This window comes from Petaurus breviceps, unplaced genomic scaffold, assembly GCF_028583685.1.
Source record: "Petaurus breviceps papuanus isolate PSGF00001 unplaced genomic scaffold, PetGlider_PUasm1.0 90750, whole genome shotgun sequence".
Classification (NCBI taxonomy): Eukaryota; Metazoa; Chordata; class Mammalia; order Diprotodontia; family Petauridae; genus Petaurus; species Petaurus breviceps.
In genome coordinates, this window is record NW_027187335.1 from 9,069,671 (window position 1) to 9,085,036 (window position 15,366).

General features: G+C 39.1%; 1 protein-coding gene across 3 annotated transcripts in view; it reads left to right on the forward strand.

Moving 5' to 3' along the window:
* CA10 (carbonic anhydrase 10) overlaps positions 1-15,366 on the forward strand; it is a 740,048-nt gene that overhangs the window by 698,244 nt on the left and 26,438 nt on the right. For all 3 annotated transcript variants that reach the window (XM_069067504.1, XM_069067503.1, XM_069067505.1), the window contains one exon: positions 4,635-4,707. In XM_069067504.1, coding sequence (XP_068923605.1) covers positions 4,635-4,707 — 73 coding nt within the window. The remainder of the gene's footprint in view (positions 1-4,634; positions 4,708-15,366) is intronic.

Here is a 15,366-nt window from a genome sequence, read left to right on the forward strand (position 1 = left end):
CCCCAAGGCACTGCAGTGGTCCTTCTAGCAGCTTATATGTTAATTGGGACTGAGAACTTGCTCCCCGGAGGTCAGTGGATTAAATGTAATTGCTCCTGTCTCTAATTGGCCAGAATGGAGTTCACTGAGCTTTCTGCCTGCATCAGACACAGAGCATACTGGTGACCCCTTCTTGTCACTGTCAAACCTGTTCAATTCCCAGTTGTTCAGGGGTCACTTTTCAAGGTTGTAAATTAAGTATAAATTGAGTGTAGCTCAACTGAGTGGTAGAAAAAGTTGGAAATATTGGTGTAAAATGAGGGATACACTTATCCGTGGACTTCATTTATGTATAATTAAAAGAGAGGAAGAGTAATAGTTACTACTTTAATGTAATTCTAAACAACCTCCAGAGGCAGCATGGTTCAAGGGCTGGCCTTAGCATCCAGAAGACTTAGGTCCAAATTCTGTCTTTGACACATTCTGTGTGAACGTGGTGAATCACTTGACCTGTCAGTACCCTAGATGGTTCTCTAAAACTATAAAATGCCAATCCCTCATCTGCCGGAGAGAATTTTCACACTGGAGTTTCCTACGCTGATGAAATCACAGACCTGATTTTAAAAAAGTAAATAGAGACCAAATAATGAGTATTTTTGTTATTGCTATCAACAATAATGTTATTGCATTATTACTAACATCTATACACTCTTGGAAGCATAAAAAAGATGATAAGAGGTTGAGAAAGTCTTCTAACCAAAAATGTGTACAATGTTAATGTACATTATCCCAAATGTTAATGTATCATTATCCCAAAGTAAGACTAAGAAAAAGCAATCAGGAAGGAAAAAAGGGTGCTAATAGAGGTTCTCAGGACAAAAACCTGCTGAGATTCTGTTGGGACAAACAGATCTCATTTGTCTGAGTAATAGTAAAAGTTAACAATAGATTGCTTCCATAAAGTGAGATATCTTTCTAAAAGGGAAAAAACATACAGGGGTACATTGAAAAGCAACATTTGTCACTGGCTACACTCAACTTCTGTATAAGCCAGATGAATTAATGAAAAAACAATCTATGAAGCACTTACTATGTACATTGCACTAAATCCTGGGAATAGAAATCAAGAAGAGGAGCTCATGTTCTAAGGGAGAGAACAACATATGTGGAAGGTTTCAGCTACGAGTCAGAGGAAATGGTCCCATGGTCCTTAGAGTACAGAAGTAAAACATGGTAATACTTCTTCTTTAATGTCATTTCCATTGATAAAAAAGGTTTCTAGTATTGAATCACTTCACAGTGCCATGGTTTTTGATGGCAAGAACTTTCCTTTCTAGGTCTACAGTAGTCATGATCAATACACCTGTGGGAGTAATTGTTCAGATGCATGTTCACAGGAATTGCTTCCCAGGATGATGTCTAAGAGCACTGGGCTGAAAGTCTTGCAAGATTGGAAGATTAGGGGAAAAATTCAGCCTATAAAGTTAACTGCTCGTGACTTGTAACTCTAGTAAAAAAAAATTGGGTGGTAGAAAGCGTTGGAAATGTTGGTGTAAAAGGAGGGATGCACTTATCTGTGGACTTCATTTATGTATATAACACTAACCCCTGCTTCACCCTCCCCATCTTCCCACCCCACCCAGTGACCAAAGGAGACTGAAATTTGGCTGTAATTTCAACTCTTCCACACACTATTAACTCTCCACGTAAGCTCACTTACACCTAGTACTTATCTTAGCCTCCCACTGATACATGGCACCAACACACTAAAATCCAAACGTTTTCTCTGTACACTTTTGAAATTTATTCAATTGTCCTTAATCAGTACATAAAGTTCTCAGCCCAGAAGTGTAATGGTGACAAGATTCAGAATATAATGGCCCACAGGTCTACATGGGACCATAGCATATTTATCAACAATCATATATAATACTTTTATTTCTTTTTTGTGGGAATGCACTGGGATGGAGCAGGAATTCTTAACGTGTGTGTGTGTGTGTGTGTGTGTGTGTATTTTTAAATCGTAGATCCCTTTGGTAGTCTGGTGAAGCTAATGGATCCCTTCTCAGAATAATGTTCTTCTAAATATATAAAATCACATACACAGGATTACAAGATTTCAATTATATTGAAATACAGTTATGAAAATATTATTAAAGCAAATTTACAAACCATAGTTACAAACCCCTGGTTCAGAGAGTAATCTATGAGATGCCTTTTAAATAGCTGAAGGGCATCCACAAGAGAGGTGAAATTTGGTTCTGTGCTCACATGTCTCTGAAAAGAACCAGAGCTGGGTATGTACATTTCTCAGGTGGACAGAAATCTACCTTTGCCAAACATCACAAAACTATCTTTTTGTCATAAGATCATAGATTAAATTTAGAAGGGACCTTGGAAGTCACTGTGTCTGATACCCTCATTTTATAAATGAGGAAAATGAGACAGGGAAGTTTAAGCACACAGGGTCACACAACTAATAAGAGTATGACATAGTCTCTTCAACACCAAGTCCAGCACCCATACATTATACCATGCTGCCAGTAAAAACAAAACAAAACAAAAACTGTATAGCAAAGAGAGATAGAAGGGTCATTAATAATCAATGCAATTTCCAAACTCAAAATTACCTATTGGATATATATTGTGACATTCTTAACCCTTAAGATAGTTCTATTTTTAAGGTAGAGTCACAACTTCCAACTAGAAACATATAATAAATCAGAACAGGGAAGCCAGTGCAATAAGGGAGACACAACTACATGTCAGGAGAACCACACTCAAAAGTGTCTGTCTAGGAAAATCCTGTTTGGCATTTAAAGTTCTTCATAACCTAACCCCTTTCTACTTTCCCAGTTTTCTTCTACCTTACCTCTACCTCTTTAGTTTCCTTGGCTTTCTTCAAGACTCAGTTCAAATCCAGTCTTCTTCAGGAGACCTTTATCAGTCCCCCTAGCTACCCATGTCTCCCATTTCAGAATGCTCTGTTCTACTCATCTAACAACTATGTACCTAGTTATTTACATCCTGTATCCCCCATTAAAATGCGAGCCTCTTGAGAGTAGGGACTGGGTTTTTTTTAACCTTTCTGTATATCCCCAACATGGTTCCTGATTTGCTGACTGACTTTCTGACATTCCAAAAATGTCAGTGTTCTTATTTAAGGATCTTGAACCTAGCAATAGATACAGCAGCCTTCTTTTCTTCACCAAAGAAAGAAGGGAATATCATAGAACCTGTGTGCATGAAACAGAAATAACAAGAACTCTATGTCCTCTAAAAATTAAAGCTGTCTATTTTGCTATGAAACCCCTCAATGGCACTGTTGTCAGAGAAAGTGACCCATGCCTAGGTTAGAAGTAGACTGTACACTCCTTGAAGGCAGGGACCATGTGCAATGCCTTCTTCGTATCTTCACTATTTTAGTGTTTCTTCCACAGTGGCTTCCTTATAGTTCAGAGAATCTGTAGCTTCATCCCTAAGCATAAATCATAAACCCTTCATACCTGCATTATTCTTATGGTTTCCCATAAATAGGCCCAACACACTAGAAGCTTCCCTTTGGCTCCTCCAGTGCAGCTCTCAGGTCACACATCTGCTATCATCCATTTTCATTACACAACTATTCCACAGCCTTTTTTAAGTTCACTTATCTTGTAGGTGATTTTTACATCACTTTTTTTGCATGTGAGTCATTATTAGCAACAGGCTGGAATTTACTATTTAGGTGACTTTAAACAAGTCACTTAGCCTCACCAGGCCTCAGATTCATCTGTAGAATCAGGATATTGGATTAGATGGCCTCTGAGGTCACTTCTAGTCCTATATCCTTGATCCACTGTAATGGGAATTTGGGATATAAAGACCAAAATTATAAAAATGAAACTAGTTCAAGGAGATAGTAAAATATATATTCAGATTCATAAAAGCACAATTTGTACAAACTAAGAGATAGAGGGCAATAACAATTGGGAGGATCAGGAAAAAAATATAGGAAATAACTGCTGAACTGTGTTTGAAGGAAGCTGCATTTCCATTCCTTTGAGGGGATTCTCTCTACTGGAGAGGAGGGAAGGAGTGCCTCTCACACATGGGAAGAGCCTGTGTAATGGGCACAAAAGTGGGAAATGGAACAGTGACTCCAGGGAAGAGCTAGTAGGCCAATTTGAAATGAGGAGCACACAGAAGGGAATACATAATATGGATTGGCAGAAAAGGTAGGTGCATCATTCCCACTGTCTTTGGGATATCTGCAGTTGTGACAATTCACAGTCATATACTAGGCTAAAGAGAGGGCTTTTTACATCAGTGGGCAACTTGACATCCTTGAAAGCCTTGCATGTAATAGATGTTTAATAACTGGTCAAACTGAATTGTGCTGAATTGAGGGATAAAAAATCAAGTTTTAGTTGTTCAAATGGACCAGATATGATGGATGCTCATTCCTGATAACAATGAGTCTGTTATGGCATTGTTGCATTGAATCTGCTTCCCTCATCTCCCCATGAATTCCTGATGCATCAGGGTTCATCTCTGATCTAAAACATTCTTCCTCCCTTGTTCTCTTCCCTAAATAAATGTTCTCATTGGAGATGCTTATCTTGTTGCAGTCTAGATTCAGTCATTAATTGTTTTTTTTTTCCCTCCACCTCTAGGTTTCTGATTCATCAAATCCATTTCTTAATCGAATGCTAAACAGAGACACCATCACAAGAATAACGTATAAAAGTAAGTCCAGTTTCAGGTCCTATGTGACAACCATCCTGAATGTTTGAGTTCTCCTGTCTGAAGGCTGCAGCAACCTGGGTCAGAAAGTGTCCTAAGGCCCCGTGCAGCTATAAGTGAGCTTTTGAATCCATCAGAAGTCACTCTGCTGACCCACAGTTTACCAAGGGGCAGCTTTATAAAGAACAAAAGTCACGAGGGCATTGTTTTTATCTGTATCCATCTGGCATGATAATTATGATAACGATGATGGTCATCATTTTTCTAGGGAGTGGTAACGAGCTAGGGGACTATGTTTTGTCTGACAAGCTCAATGACACATCGCTTGGCCAACATTCTGGGTCCCACAGATTAACATACAAACACCACACATGGGTTTGAGAATTGGTAAGCAAGTAGCAGGGGCAGAGCCTAGCCATCTTCAAGTGCCTGCAATGGGACTAGGTCTCTTTCACGGGTGAGAGATCCTTTTAGATTTTTAGGTTATGTCCCTGAAACTTAGCTCAAGTGCATTACACATAGAGATTTCTTTTCAAGTCTACACCACCTCTCCTAGCCATAGGAATCTACCTAGACGCATTCTTCTCCAGGTACTCTGAAGATAAAGGGCAGAAGCATCCTGATGCGTCGTCTCACAGTTTTGTACTTGATCTAACAACAACCTGGAAAGCTGGGAGGGTTGAGAAAGCTCTGCAAGCTAGCACAGATCTAAGGAGAGAGAGGATGGAGGGGCAAGTGTATCTAGTAGAAGAAAGAGTACCCAAACAGTGACAGATCTGGAATTCAACTTTTCTGACTCCAAATCTAGGATTCTTCTCACTGTGCCTCATTACTTCTCATATGATAATTATCTGCCATGCCTATTTAGCAGGGTTATTTGATGATCAGATAAGATGATGCCTATAAAATGTGTTGAAAACCTGAAGGTGTTCTGTAGATGTCAGCTTCTGTTATCTCCGTTACTATTATTATATTTGTGGGAGCATTTTAAGCTAACAGGAATTTGTGGTAGAGTGAAATGAGCAAGGAACATTAACTCCCCGAAGTACCTTCTAGTAGGAGGCAGTTAGGGGGCACAGTGGATAGAGTTCTAGACCTGGAGTAAAGAAAACCTAGAGTTCAAATTTGACCTCAGACACTTGCTAGTTGTGTGACCTTGGACAAGTCCCTTACCTCTCTTTGCCTCAGTTTCCTCAACTGTAAAGTAGAGATAATAATAGTACCTACCTCCCAGTTTTGTTGTGAAAATCAAATAAGGTAATATTTTTGAAGTGCTTAGCAGAGTGCCTGGTATATAGTAGGCTCCTAATAAAGGCTTATTTCCTTCCCTCTCCTCTGACTCTAACATTGAAAATTCACAAATCAAACCATCAAAGTACAGTGGAAAGAGAACTTAATTTGGAGTCGGAGATCCTGAGTTCAAATCTTGGCTCTGCCCTTTACTTACTGTATTACCACACTACTCAGTCATTAGTCACTACTCAATACCCTCTTAAGGGATAGTGGAAAATACACAGGCCAACCACCTCTTGGTCACAAGTAAATCACAATTTTCTCAGTCAGTACACAATATCCAAGTAAAATCTTCTTTCACCTTTACTTGAGGCTGGCTCTCAGTTTCCATGGTTCCTCTTCCATGGTCCCAGCTCCAAACTATCACCTGGGTTCAAAGTCAGGCAGCTCCCAGTTCCTTGTCCTGTCCTTCATCCAGTTCCTGTTCCATATTGAAGTTCATACAGAAGTAAAGGTCACTTTGGGCCTCAGTATCCACATCTTTTGTTAGACAGGAGTTGGACTAGATGGCCTCTAGGCTTCCAGATCTAAGTCTCTAACCAAAGTTAAAAGGGACAAGAAGATGTCTTCTTCACATGCAATGGGTACTCCAGGTCATAACTTCCCACAGAATTTACCAAATCAACTAATCTCACAGAGAATGTGGCAAAGGCTACAGGTGGAAGGTCTTAAGGTAGAAAGGAACCAGGAGTATTAGTGGACAATCCAGAATCAATAACCAACATTGAGACTACTGAGCCATGAGATAGAAGTTAGTATATTAAGAGAGTTTGGGGGAATTACTAAAGACACATCATTCAGATGTCAGAGTGCAAGGTTCAATAACAAGATCATAGGAGATTTAGAATAAAAAAGACATCCTAGGAACCCTCTAGTACAACCCTTTAATTTTACAGAGGAGGAAACTGAGGCCCAGAAAGTTTAAGTAATTTGCCAATGGATTTGAACCCAGGTCATTGTAATGCCATGCACAAGCAGCTTTCCAAAAGAATGCTTCAAGATTCTGATTACATAGTATAGTGAACACTCTATTCAATAACAAATCATAGCAAATCATTCACAGGGAATCAAGGCACAGCATTCACAATGTTGCAACTTATCACAGAAAATCAAAATGCAGCATTCTCAATGACTTATCACTAAAACGTACAGATAGTTTTCACCAAAGTGTAACAATAATTTTCAACAAAGTACAATCATTTACTAACTCAATCATTCAATCATAAGGGTCACAAAATACAATAGTCGTTCTCCACTCATGGGGCCCACTAAGTTACAAATCAGTCACTATTCAGACATCAGTCACTATTCAATCATCAGTCACACTACTCAGTCATTAGTCACTACTCAATACCCTCTTAAGGGGTAGTGGAAAATACACAGGCCATCCACCCCTTGGTCACAAGTAAATCACAATCTTCTCAGTCAGTACACAATATCCAAGTAAAATCTTCTTTCAGCTTTACTTGAGGCTGGCTCTCAGTTTCCATGTTTCCTCTTCCATGGTCCCAGCTCCAACTGTCACCTGGGTTCAAAGGCAGGTAGCTCCCAGTTCCTTGTCCAGTCCTTCATCCAGTTCCCATTCCATTTTGAAGTTCACAGTGTCCAGTCCACCTCAAGTCCTTCACAGTTCCTGTTTCTTGGAAGACAAAGCTTAATAGAGCCACAATAATATTCATGCACATTTCCAGCACCATCATCAATTCACTATCTGTCTGTTAAATCAACTCAGACTCACCAACAAGGTCTGAGAACTCAACACAAATAATCAACATAGAAATCAACACTGACCCACAAACAAGGTCCAAGAGGTCAGCACAAATCATCAATAAAGTCCCAGGACCTCCAAAACCCTCCTCCAGGACTTCTGTAAACACACAACAAGAAAATCCTCTTTCAGGGCTTCCAGTAAGGTCCCAGGGCTTCTGTACAAAGTATCACAAATGAACATCAACACAGACAGAGCAGACAGAGTGCTGAGGTGCCACAAGTTTTCTCCTTCTTGTCTCTGCCACCACAAGAGTCTTCTTCTCAGTTCCAGCTAGTTCCTCCCCAGGAGTTCACAAGTTGTGGAGTTCACACATTCTGCTTCTTAAACAGACTGAAATAAGGTGTTAATTCAATAGCTGAAACAAGGTGTGAACCACTTCTGTGCTTGCCATTACAGTCATTTAACTCCAAATCAAGTTTCCTGTAAGAACCCTGAATCCCACAACTTCCTTACTTTGCTGCATTCAACTTTCATTGGTATGTGCATGTTTTTAAGACCATGAAAAGCTGTCCTTACCTTACAGCTCCTGTTATATTTACTCTCAGCACTTAGCACAGTCTGGTACATAGTAGGGATTTAATAAAGGCTTATTGGCTTGACTTGATTGTAGCCAGATAGCTCCCACCACTTTTGTTCCTATCCTTGAAAATAGTATGGCTTGGTGGGTAGGGGAAGTAATGCTTCCAGGGCCCATCTGTAGAGCTCATGGAAAAACACCTTCTTTTCCTTCCTCCCTTACCTGCTTCAATGTAGAAGCCTGTCCTATGGTGTATAGTGTAGATAGATACTATTTAGGTAGCAAAATCAAGCAGTTCAAACTCTATTCTTTCCTCATCAGTATTCCTATGCAATCCTCTCTAACTATACATAAAGCATACACAGTTGAGGGGAATTTTTCTGCCTCTTGTGTAAATAGCATATTTTATAACCTCCCATAAAAGATTATTATATTTTAACTTTTTTGATTAAAAAAGCATGAAAATTAAATAAAATGTCTTCAAATAATTGTGAATTTGTAGCTTGGAGATTGTGAAAAGCCATGAAATTACATAGAAAGCTCCAACACATAATCTAGCAGATTGCCAACCACTAAGTCAATGTTATCTGGATAGTTCCTCCTTTTCCTAAGCACTGTTATAATTAATATTAAGTGGTGTGACTGTTAAAGATGAAAGACTCAACAGGGCCCTTCATTACGGTTTTAACTCTATATTAGATATCCATGAGGAATGCTGCCTTCATGCACATTGAGGATGGAGGAATGGGAGGGGGGAGGATTTTATTAAGTTTTGTTATGTGCACTATAGCACAGTGATTGAAAAACCCAGATTCTTTCATTTTCATTCATTTAGTCATTCATTTGACAAGCACTTATTAAATACCAGCTGTTTGTAGAGCACTAAGGCTCTGAGGGAGATACAAAGTTCAAGTATGACTTAGTTAAGGGAAGTGTCTCTGATTACCCCCTTCCCAATGAGATCCAGTGGTCTGCTCTGGAGACCTGCCTCACTGCCTCTGTTATAATTAATCATTAGTTATACGCAGACACGTGTGTGTGTGTGTGTGTGTGTGTGTGTATACACACAAAGAGAGAGAGAGAGATTGTTTGGGGTTTTTTTTAGCAAATGGTAGTAGACAGAATGTCCAAAAATCTTGTTTCTGGTCTTGGCTTTGCCATTTATAGCTAGGTGGCACAGTGGATAGAGCATAGGACTTGGAGTTAAGATGACCTGAGGTCAAATCTTACCTCAGATACTTTCTAGCCATGTGATCTTCAGCAAGTCACTTAACCCCTGTCTGCCTCAGTTTCCTCATCTGAAAATGGGGGTACTATTCACACCTATCTCTTAGGAAAGAGGTAACATTTGTAAAAAAACACTTTTCAAACTTTAAGACACTAGGTTATTTGCCAACCATAAGGTCTTGAGTAGGTCATTTTAACTCTCAGGTTCTTGGTTTCCTCAAAATGGGAACAGTCATGCCTTCCCTTTTTGGCTCATGGGGTAGTTGTGAGAATCAAAAGACGGATTGTATGTAAGAGGGCTTTGTGAACTGCAGTATGGTATAGTAAGAGATTCCTGGGACTGTTTGTAATTCTCGAGTGAGCACAGCTAATGGCATCAGGGAAGAACAGAAAGAGAAGCAGCTGTAATCTAGCGATCAAGGCACGGCACCATCTGGATCGATTACAAAAGGAGCTAAAGCCATCCCAATCCCTGCCCCTTGTGGTTAGAGTCAACCAGGGCCCCTGGAACAACTGGTATTTTGTGATCCAAGGTACAGACAATATAATGTTGCCATTCTAGGTACAGCAACCTTTCTCACATTGCCCAGCAAGGATAATGACAGTGTTTAAAAGAGAAAAACAAATGACCAAAATAATTGTTATGTGCAGGAAACTACTGCTTAAGAAAATCATTTACTCTTGAGAGGGTCCAAACCCTCCCTCTCCCCTTATAGTAAATGCCCCTAAGGTTTGATGCATAGTGAAGTCCGACATTATTTATAGTTGAGTGAGTTACTGGGTGGTGAAAATAAGAGTTATCTTGGATATGGCCCGGAAATGGAAGGTATAGGCCCACTGGCCTCTTCTGGGGACATGCCATCTTGCCATTTGTGAAATAAATCATTTAATATAAAATTATTTGTTTTGTTTGGACATCTGGTAGCTCAGTAGTATACCGGATAAAGAGCCAGACCTAGAGTCAGGGAGAGTTGAGTTCAAATCCAGTCTCAATCACGTACTAGTTATATGATCTTGGGAAAGTCTCTTAAGCTCTGCCTTCCTTAGTTTCCTCAACTGTAAAATGGAGATAAAAATAGTACCTACCTACCAATGTTGTTGTGAGTTCAAATGAGATAATATATGTAAAGTACTATGTAAATGCTAACTGTCATCATCATTCTTGGAGGGGGGGAGTGATGTCATTTGATTTCATTCAGTTATCAATTGGCACAAATTAAGATGTCATCACAGGATGTCACTAAATGTCCATGGGAGATCAGAAACACTTTCCAATACCAATTAATGACTCAATAAACATTTATTAAGCACATAGTATGTACCAAGTACTTCACTAATTGCTAGAGATACTAAAAGAAGAAAAAGACAGTACCTGCCCTCAAAGACTTTACAACCTAATGGGGGAGACAACATGCAAACAAATATATGCAAAACAAGCTATATAAAGGAAAAATGAGAAATAATTAAGGAAGAGAAGGCAGTGAAATTAAACAGGGGTGGGGAAGGCTTGCTGTAGAAGGGGGAGGGGGGGAATTTAGTTGGAACTTAAAGGAATCCGGGAGGTCAGTAGTTGGAGAAGAGGGAAAGTGTTCCAGGCACAGGAGATAGCCAGAGAAAAGGCTTAGAAATTAGAGATGGAATGTCTTGTTCATGGAACAAGTCAGGAAGCTCGTCTCACCAGATCGAAGAGTGTGTATCAGTGAGGAGTAAAGTGACAGGAGACTGGAAAAGGTAGGAGGGGGCTAAGTCATAAAGGGCTTTGAATACCAAACAGAACATTTTTTATTTGATCCTGGAAGCTATAGAAATCTACTGGAGTTTAAATAATGAAGTGTACCCTCCAACTTGCACCCAGAATAAGAATTTAGGTCCCATAGAGGGCAACAATTACCTAAAGGTTCAAAGATACCCTTTGCATCCCCACTTCTAAAACTATAGCTCATGAGCCCCCACTGGTACACTTATTTTGATAATCGATAAGTTGACACAATGAACTCAAAGCAAAGGCATTTAATAAGATGACACAAAGAGAACAGTAAATGCTAAACATTCTTTCCGTTAACCTGAGGTACACTCTCCTATAAATATGCATAGGATCTGTGGAAAGAGTGAGCACATACATACAGGATCCCATATGCTATTTCATAGCTGCTTCAGAGAGCATCCTTTCTCCATTCCTACTTGTCTCTAGTTAAGGATACCTCAATGGGGATGTGTCCCTAAAGTATAAATCATCCAGGGTTCTACTGTCATTGAGTAAAAGCCCTTCATTTTACATATAAGGCACATGGAGAGGGCCAAAGAGGTTGTGATTTGACAGTTAGGATGTGGCAAAGCCAGGACTTGAACCAAGATCCTCTGATGCCAAATCTACAATTCATTCCAGTGCAACAGCAACAAGAATAAGAATAATGTGAGGAAGTTATGAGGTAGGAGATAAGAGGACCAGGTTCAATTTTAGAAAGATTCAAGTTTAAGTCCCACTTCTGACACAGTCTGTCTGTGTGGTCTTGGCCAAGTCATTTATCCTGTCAATGCTCTAAGCAACTCAAAGACTATTACTTGAAGAGCAAGTGGCAACCTGCATTTGTAGAGGCAGTTTCCCCCCAGGGGTTGCCTATGCCAATGATATAGTTTTGAACCAAAAATATCAATAATGTCTGCTATTGGGGGATGCTTTCAGGGAGTTTACAGAAGACAAACTTCTTTCTTAATTCTTTTATACAATTACAAGAAACAATTATTTTCCTCAACCTACCTACCTACATAATAATCCACAGCACATTAAATATAAAATAAAATATAAAAATATAAAAGAATATGGAACAATAGCTTTTTCAGGACCATTTCTATATGAGCTTTATTGAACAAGATGAGAATAAGATAATAATAGTAAAATAACATTATACAAATGTTAACATTTGCGAAAGTCTTTATATACATGATGTCTCTTGAGCCTCAAAATCTGTCCTAGAAATAGATAAACATTAGAGGTATGGTTATCCCCCCAGGATCTGTCTATGTCTTACCTAAACGTTGTATTTCCCCGAGCACCAAGAACAGTGCTTCAATATTCAGTAAGCATTTGGCAAATAAGGCAGATGCTTTCCTAGTATGCACTGGTTAGAGCAGGATATCTGGGGAGTAGTGGGAAATAAGGTTAGATGGGAAATCTAAAGCCAACTCACAGAAGGCTTTAAAAGACTACTGGGCCTAGAGTCAGGAAGACTAATCTTCATGAGTTCAAATGCAGCCTCAGGTATTTACTAGCTGTGTGACCCTCAACAAGTCACTTAACCCTGTTTGCCTCAGTTTCCTTATCTGTAAAATGAGCTGAAGAAGGAAATGGCAAAATACTCCAGTATCTTTGCCAAGAAAATTCCAAAGGAAGTCAAAAAGAGTCAGACATGACTGAAAAAAATTACCAAATGTGCTGAATGTGTGTTAACATTCTACATGATTTCAAACTACCTACGGAAGAAAAGCAAACATTTAAAGAAACAGAGAATATTGAACTATTTTACAGTGGAGGAGAGGACAATAATATCTCTCTCATAGGCTAATAGTCTTCTCATTTTTACTGTGTAGTTATGTATGGGGACACATAGTAACATAATAATGATAATTATTATTATTATTATCAAGCATTTATATGTCACTTTAAGATTTACAAAACACTTTACAGTATTATCTTATTTGATCCCCCCAACAACCCTAGAAGGTAGGTCCTATTATTATCATCCCCATTTTACAGATGAGGAAACTGAGTCAAAGGGGGCTAAGTGACTTACCCAGGGTCACACAATTAGTAGGTATCTGAGGCTGAATTTGAACTCAGATTTTCCTGACTCCAGATCTGGCTCTCTATTCACTACACTAATTAGCTAGTTCTAATAGTGTCATAAGATGATAGATTTTGATCTGGAAAGATTCTTAGTGGCCATTTAGTCCAGCTCCCCCATTTCATAGCTGAGGAAACTGAGATCCAAAAAAGGTCAAATAACTCATTCAAGGTCATATAGGTCTTAAGTGGTGGAATTTGGGTGATATGACCTACAGTAGGAAGAGCTAGGTGCATTATTTTCAATGCAACAAGAGTGCTTCCTAAAAGGGAAGAAATTATATAAATGGAACTTTTTTATATATCAAATCAATTCAAATGTAGCGATGGAACCACCTATTTAAGGAAAATCTATTATGAGTACTTTGTAAGACAAAAATTATTTTTTATAAGGCATATAATCATCCCTCTAATTACCATCTATGTTAATGAGCCTTTTCATTTAGTTGGTTTACTTAAAAGTTAGGCACATCAGCTGTAACTGAATCCATAATGATCATGCTATCACAGCTAACAACTGTCCAGCAGCGATTACCTCTGACCCTTCCTAGAACTTCGAAGAGATGAACCGCCTGGGATAGCCTGTGAGGATGGCTGATCTAAATCAGAAGAATCAATTGTGGGGGAAAGGGGAGTCACTGGAAAAGAATTATTTGAAAAAGAAAGAGGGTGTGGTATGTGAGGCATCACTAAGTTTTTGTTTCAAACAATCATAAAATCACAGAATGCCAAAGCTGAAACCGCCCTCTGTGAGCATTTAGTTCATGCAACCCCTTTGTTTCCTATGGGACTGAATTAAGGGCCAGAGATAGAAAGTCATTTGCCCAAGATTGAATAGCAAACATCAGAGCCAGACTGGAACTGAAGTCTTCTGATAAGTAAATAGTTGTGCCACGTGTACACACACACACACTCTCTCTCTCTCTCTCTCTCTCTCTCTCTCTCTCTCTCTCTCTCTCTCTCTCTCTCTCTCTCTCTCTCTCTCTCTCTCTTTCTCTCTCTCTCTGTCTCTCTCTCTCACTGTAATTTCTGAAAGAATAAAAATAAGAAATTAGTTCTTCTAAAAATATTATTGAAAAAAATTTTATTCTATTTGAACACTGCCAGTATTCCTCTATTTTTCCCTTTTATTCAAATTCATAACAGCCATCCCCAGTACTGAAAAAGCTTAGAAATGTCATTTAAACTTTCTTTACCTGTCACATTTTTCTCTTACAGCTGGTATTTTGTTTTTAAAAAACGGGATTTGACTGAACTTTCAAAACCACAAAGTAATACAAACTAATAACTAAGCGCTGAGAAGCATAGAACCTACACTAGTCTTATCTCCAACTTTTTCAAGTGAGGAAACTGAGAAGCAGAGAGGTGGCCAGCTATAAGTAGTGCAATGGATAAAGTCAGGAAGACCTGAGTTTAGATCCTGACTGAGAAACTAGCTATGGGACCCTGGGCAAATCCCTTTGATTCTCTGTACATCAGTTTCCTCATTTGTAAAATAAGGGACTTCAATTCAACAGCCTCCAAAGTCCCTTCCAGGCCTAATCTTACATCCTAAAAGGGAAATCATCTGTCTAATGTCTCACAAGCTGTGACTAGCAGGGCCAAATCTAAAATCTGACTCTTCTACCCAGGCTCTTCTTCTATACTAAACATTCTTTGTTGTTCAGTCATTTTTCAGACATGTACAACTCTTCATGACTATATTTGGGGTTTTCTTGACTGGTGATTTGCCATTTCCTCCTCCAACTCATTTTACAGATTAGGGAAGTGAGGCAGAGAGAGTTAAGTGACTTGTCCTGGGTCACACAGCTAGTAAGATCTGTCTTCCTGACTCCAGACCCAAGACTCTGTGCACTGTACCAACTAGTTGACTCAGTTGTTTCTTGGGTAGGTTAAATATTCTCCCTGTACTCTTACTTGGATTATTAATTGACTAAGCAATATCTCTATTTTATGGAGCATGCCAAGGCAAAAACTACACAGTCAGTGGCCTAATGATCCTCTAAGGCAGGG